The 12,711-nt window shown below is 66.3% G+C and overlaps 1 protein-coding gene across 16 annotated transcripts in view; it reads left to right on the top strand.

The window, feature by feature from the left end:
* The window catches only part of RBFOX3 (RNA binding fox-1 homolog 3), a 447,258-nt gene that overhangs the window by 433,148 nt on the left and 1,399 nt on the right, over positions 1 to 12,711 (top strand). For 8 of the 16 annotated variants that reach the window (XM_077854493.1, XM_077854492.1, XM_077854489.1 and 5 more), the window contains 9 exons: positions 1,137 to 1,190; positions 2,036 to 2,128; positions 3,359 to 3,419; positions 6,485 to 6,538; positions 6,666 to 6,798; positions 7,255 to 7,435; positions 8,307 to 8,368; positions 9,426 to 9,504; positions 11,167 to 12,699. In XM_077854493.1, coding sequence (XP_077710619.1) covers positions 1,137 to 1,190; positions 2,036 to 2,128; positions 3,359 to 3,419; positions 6,485 to 6,538; positions 6,666 to 6,798; positions 7,255 to 7,435; positions 8,307 to 8,368; positions 9,426 to 9,504; positions 11,167 to 11,211 — 762 coding nt within the window. In that variant the 3' untranslated portion in view covers positions 11,212 to 12,699. Of the gene's footprint in view, positions 1 to 1,136; positions 1,191 to 2,035; positions 2,129 to 3,358; positions 3,420 to 6,484; positions 6,539 to 6,665; positions 6,799 to 7,254; positions 7,436 to 8,306; positions 8,369 to 9,425; positions 9,505 to 11,166; positions 12,707 to 12,711 lie in introns of those variants that run through there. The other 8 variants (XM_077854496.1, XM_077854482.1, XM_077854483.1 and 5 more) reach the window with 7 other exon arrangements.

Genomic DNA, 12,711 nt, shown 5'->3' with positions numbered 1-12,711 from the left:
GCACCCATATCTCGCCCCAGATACCCACCCCCCTTCTTGGAGGCCCCATTGCATTTGGGGCGTTGACACAGCGAGGTGCTGATGGCATCTGGAATCATCAGGATCCGGCTCCTCTTGGCCTGGGCCAGGCTGCTGCCAACCTCTTTGAGCCTGGGGCCTGCCCTTAAAGCAGCTGCCTTACAGAGCTCACCTGACCTTACCTGTCCCTGCACGAGCATCAGCTCACCCCGTCCCCACTCGGGCGTCAGCTCGCCCTGTTCCCACACAGGCATCATCTTGCTCCGTCCCCGCTCAGGCATCAGCTCGCCCTGTCCCCGCACCAAGGTGTCAGCTCACCCCGTCCCCGCACCAGGACAGGGACCATCCCCCGCTTCGGCCCCTGTCAGAGTTGGGACTGCATTGCTATCTTGTTCCACATCGCATCACGGCTCCACCAGCTCGTGGTCGTGGGGTGCAGGGGACACTAGTTCCACACACTGGAGCCCTTGGGGCAGGTCCCTTGGGACCGCGTTCCGGGAATTTGGTGTCACAGGTTCACGGTCTCAGAGCCAGGGCTGCCCTTGGGACCCTGGGCCAGTGATGGGGCAGGAGGGGCCAGCCGCAGCACCTGCGCCTGCCTGGCCAGTGTGTCCTTTTGGGTACAGGGGTTGGGGTCAACGCTGCCCCGCACCCCACACGGCCCAGCCCCAACAGCACAGGCTGCTGGCAGTACGGGGTCCCTCGATGGCCCCTTGTCTCTTCCAGGGTCTCCTGCCCCCCTCGCGGCACCCCACTGTTTGGGAAGGGCCTACCCATAGCCCTCTACCCTTCAGTGTGAGTTAGAGGTGGCTGTCTGCGACCTGGGGCCGAGCCCAGGCAGGGAGAGGAGAGGGACTCCGGGGAGGCTGCCCTTCCCCGTCACCAGCGCCTACGTGGGGGCGCTTGGACAGGGAAAGCCCTCCGTGAGAGCGGACCGGGCCTCCGTCCCCCCAGCAGGCTACCCCGAGAGCCCGCCTCTTCCCTGCAGGAGGCTGGCTGGGGCGGGGCAGAGGGCCACACCTGGGCGGCAGGTGAGCGTCCCCGGGGAACAGGTGGGGGGGGGCGGCAGTCTTAACCCACCCTCCCCTGTCCCCCCACCCCCCTCTCTGTCTCTGCAGCAATTCGGAAAAATTTTAGACGTGGAGATCATTTTTAACGAGCGGGGCTCCAAGGTGGGTGCCGCCCAGAGGCCGCCACCATTACAGCGCCGGCTGTAGGTCCCGCCAGGCTAACGTGTGAAATGTGCGTTTCCTTCCTGGAGAGCTTCGCGCCCGAGGACCCCTGAGCTACACGGGTGCTTGTACTCCCCGCGCCTCCCCCTCCCCGCCCCGCCCCTGCCGTCTGTGTTGCTGCCGCAGCTGCCGCGCTTCTTTCTCTCCCGGAGCTGTCGGGACCTCTCTGTCTGCGCCCAGAGCCCTGGGCCCCCGGCCCGGGGCCCCACCCGCCCGCCGCCCCTCCAGGGGGACCGCCGGCCTGCCCGCCAGCTGGCCCGGAGGCTCGGGGGCGCGGCTGCAGGGTGGGCAGCGGGAGGGGGCCCGGCGAAGACCAGCCCTGCTCCCTGCCCAGGCAAGGGAAGACCCCCACCCACCCCCTCCACGCAGGCTCCGAGGGGGGAGGGGGTGGGGCTGCACCCTGAAAGCCCCCTGCCTCGCCCCCCAGGTGGCAGCAGGGTGACGGGTCTGGCCCCGGCCGGGCCGGGCGAGCATTTCTCGTGGCTTTGGCCTGTCCTCTCGGAGGTGGAGGTGCCGGCGGTCAGCTGAGGCCGGGCCCGGGCCAGCAGCCCCCGCCTGGGGCCGCACCCTTCCCGGGGCATCCTGCCGTGGCACCAGGGCAGACCTCTGGGCTGCCGACCTCTCCTTCAACTCACCTGACTCAGTCCCTCTCTCTCTCTCTCTCTCCCCCTCCCCCCTGTCCCCGCCACCCCTCCCCTCCCCGCTGCCCTGTCCCCCACCCCGCGCCTCCTATGTTTTCCTTCCTCTCATCCTTTCTCTCCGTGTCTGTCCTTCTCCGCTCACAGGGTTTTGGGTTTGTAACTTTTGAAACTAGCTCAGATGCTGACCGAGCCCGGGAGAAGCTGAATGGGACGATCGTAGAGGGACGGAAAATTGAGGTGCTCAGATAAGTGTGCTGCGCAGGGCGTGCCCGTGAGAGCGGCCGCTGTCCCCAGGGCCCCCCGCCCCGCCCCGCGGCCACACCTGCGGAGGGGCCCAGGCCAGAGCCCGGCCCATCTCCTGGGCCCAGGCTTCAGGCCCGCTCCCTCTGCTTTCTGGAGGGGGGGACCCCAACTACGGGAACCAGCCAGACCCTGGGAGGAGCCCCGAAAATCATGTTTGAGGCCTGGCAGCTCCAAGGATGGCAGTCAGCTCCGTGTGCCCTCAGGGGGCTGTTAGGTCCCCGACCCCTCCGTCCGAGGAGCCCCCGCTGCCAGGAAGGGACCCGGCCCAGAGGAGCAGCAGAGACAGGAGGCCAGGGCCCCCCCCCCAGTGGCCCCCTTGCCCCTTCTCTGGTGGGCGGCCCATCGCCCCTCCCCTCCCCAGTGCTGTGGCTTCAGGTGTCTGGGAGCCAGGCTCCTGGACACGCGGGTCAGGGGGGCCGGGGGAGAGTCAGCAGCTAGCGCAGAGTCCAGGGGAAGGGACGTGGGAAGGCCTGGGGGAGGGCTTCCGGAAGTGGAAGGGGTACTGGAGGCGCGACCCCGGCCAGGCTCTGAGGATACAGCCCGAGGCCCGGGGCTCGCACTGGATGTGTGATTCCCTCCCCACCTGCACTGGTCTCTACTTCCTTCCACAGAGGCCTCCTCCCTCCTTTCTGCACGCCAGTCGGGCCCTCCAGGGAGATAGGACCACCCCCTTGGCGCCCCCTCTTGCATGGGCCTTGTCCCCAAGGGATCCCATCAGGAACTCTGCCCATGGAGGGGTGCCCGTGACGAGGAAGGCCTCAGCACCCCTCAAGGGCACAGAATGTCTTGGGGGCCGGTCTGCCAGTTGGGCTGAGAGCACTTTGGGGAGAGTCCACCAGCCAGCTTCTCCAGTGGCCTCGGGTGGCCAGAGAGACACCGGGGCCTGGTTTGTGGGAACAGCATGCGAAGGGCAAGAGCCCGTGGGCCGGACGCGGTGCCTGAGCCAAGGGCTGGGAGCAGTGGCGGCCAAGGCTGGAGAGGGCGGGCCAGGGTGGGGGGCCAGGCTGGCGCAGAGGCTGTCCGGGCCTCCCTGCCAGCCCCCAGCCCCCAGCCCCCTCCACGGGGCACGCAGGAGCAGTGCAGGACAGGACCGGGGCGGCCAGAGGCCTGCAAGGAGGCCCACGTGCCCCTCACCCTCACCTTCTCCCCCTTCTCCCTGGGCAGGTCAATAACGCCACGGCCCGCGTCATGACCAACAAGAAGACTGCGAACCCCTACAGTAACGGTAAGGGGCTCAGGACCTCAGGGAGGCTGCGGGGGCTGCCCACCCAGACACAGGCCGTGCAGGAGCCTCAGCTGCTGGAGGCCCACCTCCCTGATGCTACGTGACCCTCACGTCCCAGGTCCACAGGGGGTGGGTTGGCCAAGAGAGGAGGAGAGCTGGGGCCGCCCACCTGGCCCACATGGCTGGCAAGATGCCTGGGCCTTCCCAAGCACCCGGGGCACCCAGAAACAGCGGCTGTGGCCGTTCCCTGAGCGTTCCTTCTTTTCCAAGCAGTGAGGGAGGGCCTGGGCTGGAGGTCCTCAGTATCTAGCAGACGTGCAGATGATTAGAATAGCCCCCCACCCCCGCCTCGGACACAGTGAGCCTTGGGGGGCACGATGTGCCTCACCTGAGTGGTGTCGGCCGTGTGCATGCTGGTCCCCAAGTGGAAGCAGCCAGTCCTCCTTGGGGACAGAACCCCAGGGGCGGGGTGGAGGGGTGCTGCGCCCGGCCATGCACACTGGTTTGAGCATCTCGGCAGCACACTGGGGCCCGTTTGAGTCTGTCCCCGTGCCCGGGATTGGCAGCCCCGCTCACAGGATGAGTCACCCAGCAGGGCGGGGTCTGGGCTCCTCACCCCGAGTAGGGCAGAGTGACCGAGCCACCCCCCAGCCCGCCTGTCCCCATGTGATTGGCCACACATGGACTCCGGTGCCCGGCAGCAAGGGGGCAGGACACTGGGGGACCTGCCACGTGACCCCCCAGCATGGCCTCGCACGTGTCCTTCTGGAGCAGGACAGGGGTCTGGCTGAGCCACGTTTAGATTAGTAGGGCTCCCATCCTGCTTTTCTGCAGACTACGAGAGCTCAAATTTTTCCTAAAAATCTGGGGGCTCCTGGCTTCGCCAGCGTCCTGAGCTCACCTTGAGTGCTTGGCACGGGAACGACGAGTGTTTAGAGATCAGGACGTGTTTGGGCGTCAGGATGATCATCGGGAGCCAGATGCCCACTTTCACCCAAGAGCCACACCCCCTGCCCTCGGGGCAGAGCCTGCGAATGTCAGGAAGCATGACGCTGACAGCGGAGTCGGTCCACGGATGACGACGGACATAGTCACAGGACGGGCACAGAACCAGCCCTGGTTGCGCAAGAAGGAATGGCGAAGTGCTCACGGCGACGGTGTCACGGAAGCGTCCTCACTGGCCCGAGCGAGGACGGGGGCCACAGTGGGTTCTCTGTGGGTTGATGGTGAAGCGCAGCGGGCTCTGGAGGCCTGGGAGCGTGGCTCCACTCCCTTGAACCAACACTCCAGAACACTCAGGAGTTCATCGGTTGCGGGGGGAGAGGGGCAGAAGTGTCCACTATGGGAACACACTCTCCAGGCCTGACACTCGTTACAGCAGAAACCAAGGAGCCACCCAGGGGGGTCTCCGGCTGCCTCCACCATCTGGGGCCCCACACAATGAAATGGGCTCGGCGGAGCCAGAGAACCAGGGTGACCGATAAAGACACCCGGGACCCCAGAATTGGCAAGTGGAAGTGCCAGGGACCATCTCAAGGGAAGTTCCGCCTCCAAGAATGGACCCAGAGGAGAAGCCACTGGATTAGAGCCCCAGGGAGGTGGGCTTGGGTCTCTGGCTCCAGGACTCTGCTCCGTCATGGGTTTTTACTAAGAAGACTCCATTCTTGGGATGTTTCTTGCCTCTGGGCTGGGATTTAGAGAAGATTCCAGAGTCTCGGCAGCAAATGTTCAGACACAGACATGCACGCAGGTCCGGTGATGGTGGACCCGGAAGGGAAGGCGGCCCACGGTCTCATGGAAAGTGTGGAGAATGGGCCCCCAGGAGGACCCAGGTCCAGCCACCCGCCCAGCAGGGGGATGTTAGAATCTGGGCATGAGGCTCACAGGTGGAGGCCGACACTGATGGCCTGGTCTCGCCCTTTGCCCTGCTCTCCGGGGCTGTCTGGCTAGCCAGCCAGTGGGCTCAGTCCCTTTTGCACCCCCTACACAGGGTCAAGAGGGGTGTGGAGCTGGGCCGTCAGGGCGTACTGCAAACGTAAGAGCAGGTGCACGGAGGGGGCCAGGGCTGGGTCCGATACACCGCCCCCCCCCCCAGCCCACGCTCTCTGCACCAGTGCCTGGAGCCAGAGTGTGCTCCCAGCCAGCCCGTGTCCACCCCTGGTGGCCTCGGGTGGAAGCAGGCTTGGCTCTTGCACCTGGGTCTCTGCTAGGAGAGGAAGCCCAGCCCTGTAGCCGGGGGTCCTGAGCCCGGGGGGTGGTCCTGTGCAGGGGGGTGGGGGTGGGGGTCCTGAGCCGGCCCACCTGCAGAGGGAGAGGCGGCGCCCCTGACAGCTGGGGGCCAGGGAATGACCTGGAATGTGGCTGTGGGCATCCGGGTCTGCCATTTCCAGCTCTGGGATGTGAGGCTGCTGCACCTCCGAGCCTCCACTTGCTCATCTGTAAAACCGGAGGGTGTGACTCCCATCCCGTTGGGTGGGTTTAGAACAGTGTGGCACATGGGGACGTGCCCAGGAAGGGTTAGTTGTCCTATTACCTGGAGTCCTAAGGCGTTTCCTCCCCAGGGAGCCGCTCCCTGGCTGCTCTGGGGGCAGCCCGGGCAGGACTGGGCAGTGGGGAAGGGGCTCCACCCCAGACAGAGGCTTTGGGGCAGGAGGTGGGAGGAAGCTGCGGCACAAGCCCAGCCCCTCAGGGCAGCCTCGGCCCCTCCTGGCAGGCAGCCCACCCCACCAGAGTTCCTAATTCCTGCAGAGACTGCAGACTCCCAGCAGCTGGGCTGGTGCCTGGGGTTGGGCAGTCCCAGAGGCAGGCCGGGGAGGGCCCCAGTTTGAAAAGAATCCCAAAGACGCCCCGGGCAGAGGGGTCGGAGCGACCTGGTCCCCATTATTTAGAGACCACAGCATGCCAAGACCTGGCCGCAGGTCTCCAGTACCCAGCCTGGCTGCGGAGGGAGTGGGTCGGGCCAGCAGGCTGCAGAGGCCACCCGTGGGGGGAGTCCCAGGATAGTGCGAGCAGGTGGGGGGAGGATGGGGAAGACGGTGATTGGGGTTTTTTTGCTTCTCTTCTAGGCTGGAAGCTAAATCCCGTGGTAGGCGCGGTCTATGGGCCTGAATTCTATGCAGGTACAGGCTGGAGCGGTCCTGGCGGGGTGGAGGGCCGGGGATGGGGCCCGGGCGCGGGGCTGGACAGGTGTGGGCGGGCTGGGCCGGCTGCCCTCTCACCCCCTCTCCTCTGCCCCCTTTCCCTCAGTGACGGGGTTCCCCTACCCCACCACGGGCACAGCTGTTGCCTACCGGGGCGCGCACCTACGGGGTCGGGGCCGGGCCGTGTATAACACGTTTCGGGCTGCGCCGCCCCCGCCCCCCATCCCAACTTATGGAGCGTGAGTACCTGGGGAGGCACCTGGGGAGGGAGGCACCGGGAGGGAGGTGTGGAGAGCGGCCCAGGGGGTGTGGGGAGGGAGGCCTTGGGCAGCCTTTCCGGAACGGCGGGGGGTGGGGGCGCCAGGACCACCCCGACCTTTGCACTGCGGGCGCCCCATATCGGCACCCCAACCCCACCCTGCCATGGGAACCGAGGGTCACTGGCATTTGGGGGACACTCAGAGCCCCAGCACCTGGCTGGATGATTGCACGGGCTGGTGGCTGGCCCGCGCGCGCAGTGGGGGCCTGCTGAGCCCTCCCTGGTCCGTTCCCGGGCCAGTGCCCTCTGCCCCTCGGGGGACAGCTGCCTGGGCTGGGTGGGGGGAGGGTAAGCAGCATGGGCCGAGGGGCCCCTGGCTTTGTGGGAGAAAGGAGCTGACCAGCAAGGGTGTTACTCTATTGTTATACCAAAACAGGGCACTGGAGCAAACGCTTGTTAAAATGCCAGTCCCATGGGCAGGGCTGGCACCCTGCCCCCTCCCTCCTCAGCAGACACCGGAGCCGGCCTACCCCACCTCTCCAGCGTTCCCACCACTCTCTTGTCCGTTTGCTTCCAGGGTCGTGTATCAGGATGGCTTTTATGGTGCTGAGATTTATGTAAGTGCAGCCCCAGGCGGGAGCGGGGGTGGGGGGCCCAAGGCCGAATTCCAGGGTCTTCACCTCCCCGCCCCCAGGCCCTGGCCCCCACCCATCCCGCCCTATGCTTGGAACTGGGGCGGGGAAGGGTGCCCAGGGCATTGGTCCCCGGGGACCTGGGCACAGCTGCGCCTGGGCTGTCTGTGCCCACGTCTTCTCGCATCCACAGGACACTGGGTGATGGAGGCGGGGGCGACTCTCCCATATCCTTAACCACATTGGGGGCGCTGAGTGAGCCCCCATGGGCACCCCATTGATATGGAGGCCCGGAGAGAGACCAGGAGGCAGGGGTTCCAGGGCAGACCCCTTGGTGGGGTCCTGTGGCTTCTCTGTCCCTTCATGGGGCTGCCGCGGAGCCGCAGCTGACGACCCCACACACACGCACGCACACGCACGCACATGCACACGCACCCAGCCCAACGGGAGACCCTGCTTTCATCCTGGGCAGTTGCTCATAATTCGACAGTCCCTTTGCACTGGCGCCAAGACGCGATCTCGGTTTGCTCTTGACCCTGCCCAGGATCCCTGATGGCCCGGAGTCACTCCTGGGCTTTCCACGTCTACTGACGTCAAAGCTCACTGGGCTGGGGCAGGTCTTTGGGCCCTTAGCATGTGCCAAAGCCACAGACACAACCGGACGTCTATTAGGTACCTGCCGGTGTGATCCCTGCCTCACCCGACACCATGCCCCTGGGGAGTCTGCAGTCCTGAGCCCTCCATTACACCCGAAGCTGGGTGCCCCCAGGCCTGTACCGGCTAGTCCGCACCTGCCCAAGGCTCTATCCGCCCCCACTAAGCCCCTGTGCTGTCTCTCCCTGCTCTTACCCCACAGGGGGGCTATGCAGCCTACAGATACGCTCAGCCTGCGGCGGCGGCAGCGGCCTACAGCGACAGGTATGGCTGGGACACCGGTCGGGTGAAGACGGCAGTAGGGCAGCAGGGTCACTGCAGAGGTGGGCTCAGGCCAGGGGGGGGCCTCTTCCTGGGGTGCAGGGTCTGGACAGAGGGGAGCAGGTTGGAGTCTCCTGAGCCAGTGAGCCCCTGACTTCCTGCTGGCACGACGGGGGTGGGGGGCCTCCAATTCCCAGCCCCTGAGCCCTGAGCCCTGACCCCTCCCCTCCGGGGAGCAGGGTAACGAGGAGGCTCTGCTTCTGCCCTGGGCACGCCTCTGACCCCACTCAGGCCTTCCAGGTCTGAGACCCTTCAGCTCTGAGAAGGAAAGGCCGCGTGCCCTCCCCCAGGGGTGTGAGGACCCCAGATGGCAGCGTGGCTGGCTGCCAGCACGCCCAGAGGCTGGGGGGTGGCTCTTTGTCCCGAGGGCAGGTCCGGGGGTGGCCGAGCCTGGCACACGGGCACTTGGCCTCAGGGCCACTGGGCTTCGCTGAGGGAAGCGCAGACGTCCCGGTGCCCGAGGGCCGCCTCTTCCTCTCGCCCAGGGGCACCTGCCGACCCCCACCTTCCAAAGCTTCTGGCTGCATCTCGTGTCAGGGGTGGGGGGTCAGGTGTACAGCACACCCTTCCGCCCAGCCCTGTCCTCCAAGAGGCTGGGACTTCATACACAAAATAAGTTAAGAGGAAGATCATGGAGGGGACGCAGCGCCACTTCTTCACGGTGACCTCCCTGCCCGCCCCCCACGCCCGCTCGTCCTGCTCAGAGCCTTTCCGCACCACCTTGCCCTGATCTTCCTGGGGATCGGGGTTCTTCTGGCCCCTCGCCCGGGTCGGCCCACACTGGAGGAATTGGGAGGGTGGCCAGCCGTGTTCTGGACACTTCCTTCTGCCCGGGCAGGAAGGAGGGCGCAAGGGCGGGCGGAGGTAGGGGTGGCTCACAGGTGGGACCACACTGGAGGGTGCTCCCGAAATGTCTGGGAGGAGGTGGGAGACCCATTGCCGCCCCCCACCTGCCCGCATAGCCCCCACGCCTCTGGCCTTCCCCGTGTTGTCTCCGCAGTTACGGCAGAGTCTATGCAGCCGCTGACCCCTACCACCACACCATCGGCCCCGCGGCGACCTACAGCATCGGAACCATGGTAAGGGGGCGGGGGCGGCCCGGCCCGTGGCGCCAGCGTGACGAGGAGGGCCTGGCGCCGCAGCCAGGAGGGGGTGGGCAGGCCCCCAGGACAGGGACCCAGACCTCTGAGCAGTGCCCGGAAGGACCAAGGCCGAGATGGGAGTTTGCGGGAGGGCTTGCCCCTTGGCACCCTCGGGGACCTTGAAGGAGCAGGTGCGCCGGGACGGTCGGCTGCCCGGGAAGGATGCCTGGCCCTCTGGGGAGACCCTGGCATGCCCACTTCGCCCAGTTTTCTAAGGCTCCAGAGGCCAGCAGGGCCACCGCGCCGCACGTAGGGGGGTGTCCGCCGCCGTCCCTCTGTGTCCTGTCGCTCCCTCGCACTTTTCCTCGCATCAAGGCCAGGGGCCAGGGCTGCCTGTGGCCCCCCACCCAGACCCCTCTGTGGCCCCGGGGCCGGCTCTCCCCAGCCCCTGCGCACGCCCTGTGGGCCCGCGGCAGCCGGTGTGTCTGTGTGTGTGTGTGTGTGTATGGCCAGCTGTCGACACATGCAACCCAGCTCACTCTGTACCCCGAAACCCGCTTCCAGGGGACCCCCTGCCTCTGTGACCCCCCCGCCCCAGGGGCTGTTAATGTCGGGTTTTAGCTAGCTTGGCGTCCAGCATCAAAGATGAACACATTTTCCCGGGGTGTGAGGGGGGAGGACGGTCAGAGCCAACACGGACTCCTTGTTCCACCTCCTTGGTTTTGATTACTCCCTCCCAATTTTTGTTTTGTCTTTTTTGATTTTTAACACCTTTGCGGCATGGCAAGCAGCCCGCGGTGACTGCCGGCAGCCCCAGGGAGCGGGGCCAGGGAGCGGGCCCTTCGGCTCCGGGGTCAGCGCGGCCCTCTGTGCGGCTGCTGGCTAAAAGCTTTCACTCATTCACAGAGGCCCCTCTTGTGTTCTCATTTTTATTTGTAGGATTTTCTGCATTTTCCCCCAAGTTTTTCCTCTGGCACTCACCATCTTCCTTTTTCTGTTGAAACCGGTTGGTGGGGAGGAGGCTCCCCTGGAGACCTCCCTGATCCAGGGCGGCCCAGGGACACGGGAGCAAGAGCACCCAAGGCCTGTCCTGGTCGGCAAGACGGAGGGCCCAGGCGAGCACCTGGGGGAAGAGCAGGGACCCCAGGAAACCCCCTACAGCTCCGAGGAGCTGGGCGGGCCGGCACAGCCCGTCCTGGTGGGGCCGAGGCCCGGGGAACCCTGACGAGGGTCCCTCCACCCTCCTGAGTCCTGCCCCAGGGCAGGCAGTGCCGGGCGCCAAGAGGTGGAGCTCTCCCCCCAGACCTCCTCCCCGGCCCCCACGAAGGAGCAAGGGCCAGGAAGGGCCAGGCCTGAGCCAAGAGAGCCACCGGGAGGCAGCTCCAGCCTTGTTACCTAGGAGCGCAGCGGCCGATGACCCCGGCGGCCCCCTGGTGCCCACCGGCCGCCCCTACCACGGAAGAACTAGGCCCAGGGCCCCCCGACCGCTGCCATGAGAACCGGCGCCCGCTCTCCCCAAGGCAGACCTTCCTAAGGGGGGCAAAAAATGGGATTTAGCTATTTCTTTTTGTTTTTCCTTATTTTTTTTTTCTTTTTTGCTTTTCCCCCCCCTACCGAAAGGCGGTACTGATTGGCTGTTTGTCATCTTTGATGTTGCAGGCTAGCCTGTGCCGAGGAGGGTACAGCCGCTTCACCCCCTACTAGCAAGAGGGCCCAGCCCCTAGCAGCATTCACACTGACTGCCCAGTACACACCAAACCCAGCAGTCCAAAACCAGGCACAGCCACCAGGAGGACAGTGCGCCCCCCCCAGGCCACGGCACGCGACGCCAAAGCCCATAGGGTTTACCTCCAGCCAGCTGGTCTCCCTGCCCCTCACGATGGCGTGTGTGTCTTTGACCCTGGTGCCCCCTGTATGTCTGAAACCTTGCTTCCTATTTTGACTTTGTTGACGTTGTACCCCCAAGTCGTTTCAGGTACGGTATGCACAGGGGGAGGGGCTAGGCCGGGCGCACGACCTCTCCCCACGACTAGCAATAGAGCCCGCCAGGGCGACGTGACCCCCCGGGCCCCGGGGCTGCGCAGCCTCGAAGACACCCCGCGCCACCGTCCCTCCTGGGGTTAGGCCGTCAGACGGAGCTCCCGTCCGCTTGTCGCGGGGTTTCTGGTCGAGACAGTGCTCCCTCCCGACCTTCCCGTCACCCAGCTAATGACGAGAGTGGCCCGTCCGCCCCCCTCGCCCCCACCACCCTATCCAGCTGAGACTAACATTTCGGGTTCGAGTTTGTTGAGGACGTTTCCTGCCCAAGCAGTCACAAGCACATGGTACAGGCGGCCCCACCACGGCCACAGCAGCCTCAGGGCTCACTTAGCCTCTATGTAGGAAATGACAGTGCAGGAAGGAATTCCCCGCACCCCGCACCCCCTCCAGCCAGGTGCCCTCAGCCCGCCCCTGGTCCCTCCAGCCCCTGGTGCCTCCAGCCGTGCTCCCAGGATGGCCCCCCAGCACTGCCCGAGATGGGGCCTGGCCAGCCTGGTCGCCTTTGCACTTGGCTCCAGCACCCTTTACCCCTCCCCGGGCTTGGAAACATCCTTTTATCGGGGTACATTCCAGAAGGGGCAAGCAGGTGAGGAGTGGGGGAGGCCCACGGCCGGCGCCAGCCTCCCGTCCAGACAGGCTGGATGCCTTGCTCTGCGGCCTTGGGGCCCCGGTGCTGGGACCCACTGGTACTGCCGAGGCAGCCAGGCAGCTCCTGGAGGAAGGGTCTCGGGCCAGAGCCCCCTCGTGGGCCAGAGCTGGGCTCTGGGTGGGTCCCCGATGCTGGACCGGCCCCCGCCCCCCTCTGCCCGGAGCACCGCCACCTCATCCGGGCCCTCGCGGCCTGTGCGGTGCTGTCCATCCGCCCTGCCCTCGCCTTGACCCGCGCAGAGCAGCCAGGCGCCCCTGCCCCCCCTCCTCCCCTGCACCCCCCTCCCCCGGGCCTCACTGTGTCTGCTCCTGCCGCCCCCACGTCTCCCCTCCCCGCCACACTCTGCCCTGGAGGTCACACACGAAGGGTCCTAGAGCTGGGCCTGGAGGACAGTGGGGGGAGGCGCTAGGACGTCAGGGCCCGGGGCCCCCTCCCGCCCTCCCGGCCGCTGCCCTGCGCGCTCGCCAGGGCCCGTCTGTCCTCACGACGCCCCGGAGTTGCTTCCGTGAAACTGC

Source organism: Canis aureus, chromosome 16, assembly GCF_053574225.1.
Source record: "Canis aureus isolate CA01 chromosome 16, VMU_Caureus_v.1.0, whole genome shotgun sequence".
Taxonomy (NCBI): Eukaryota; Metazoa; Chordata; class Mammalia; order Carnivora; family Canidae; genus Canis; species Canis aureus.
Note: the sequence above shows the minus strand (reverse complement) of the source record. Positions and strands in the feature narration are given on the sequence as shown.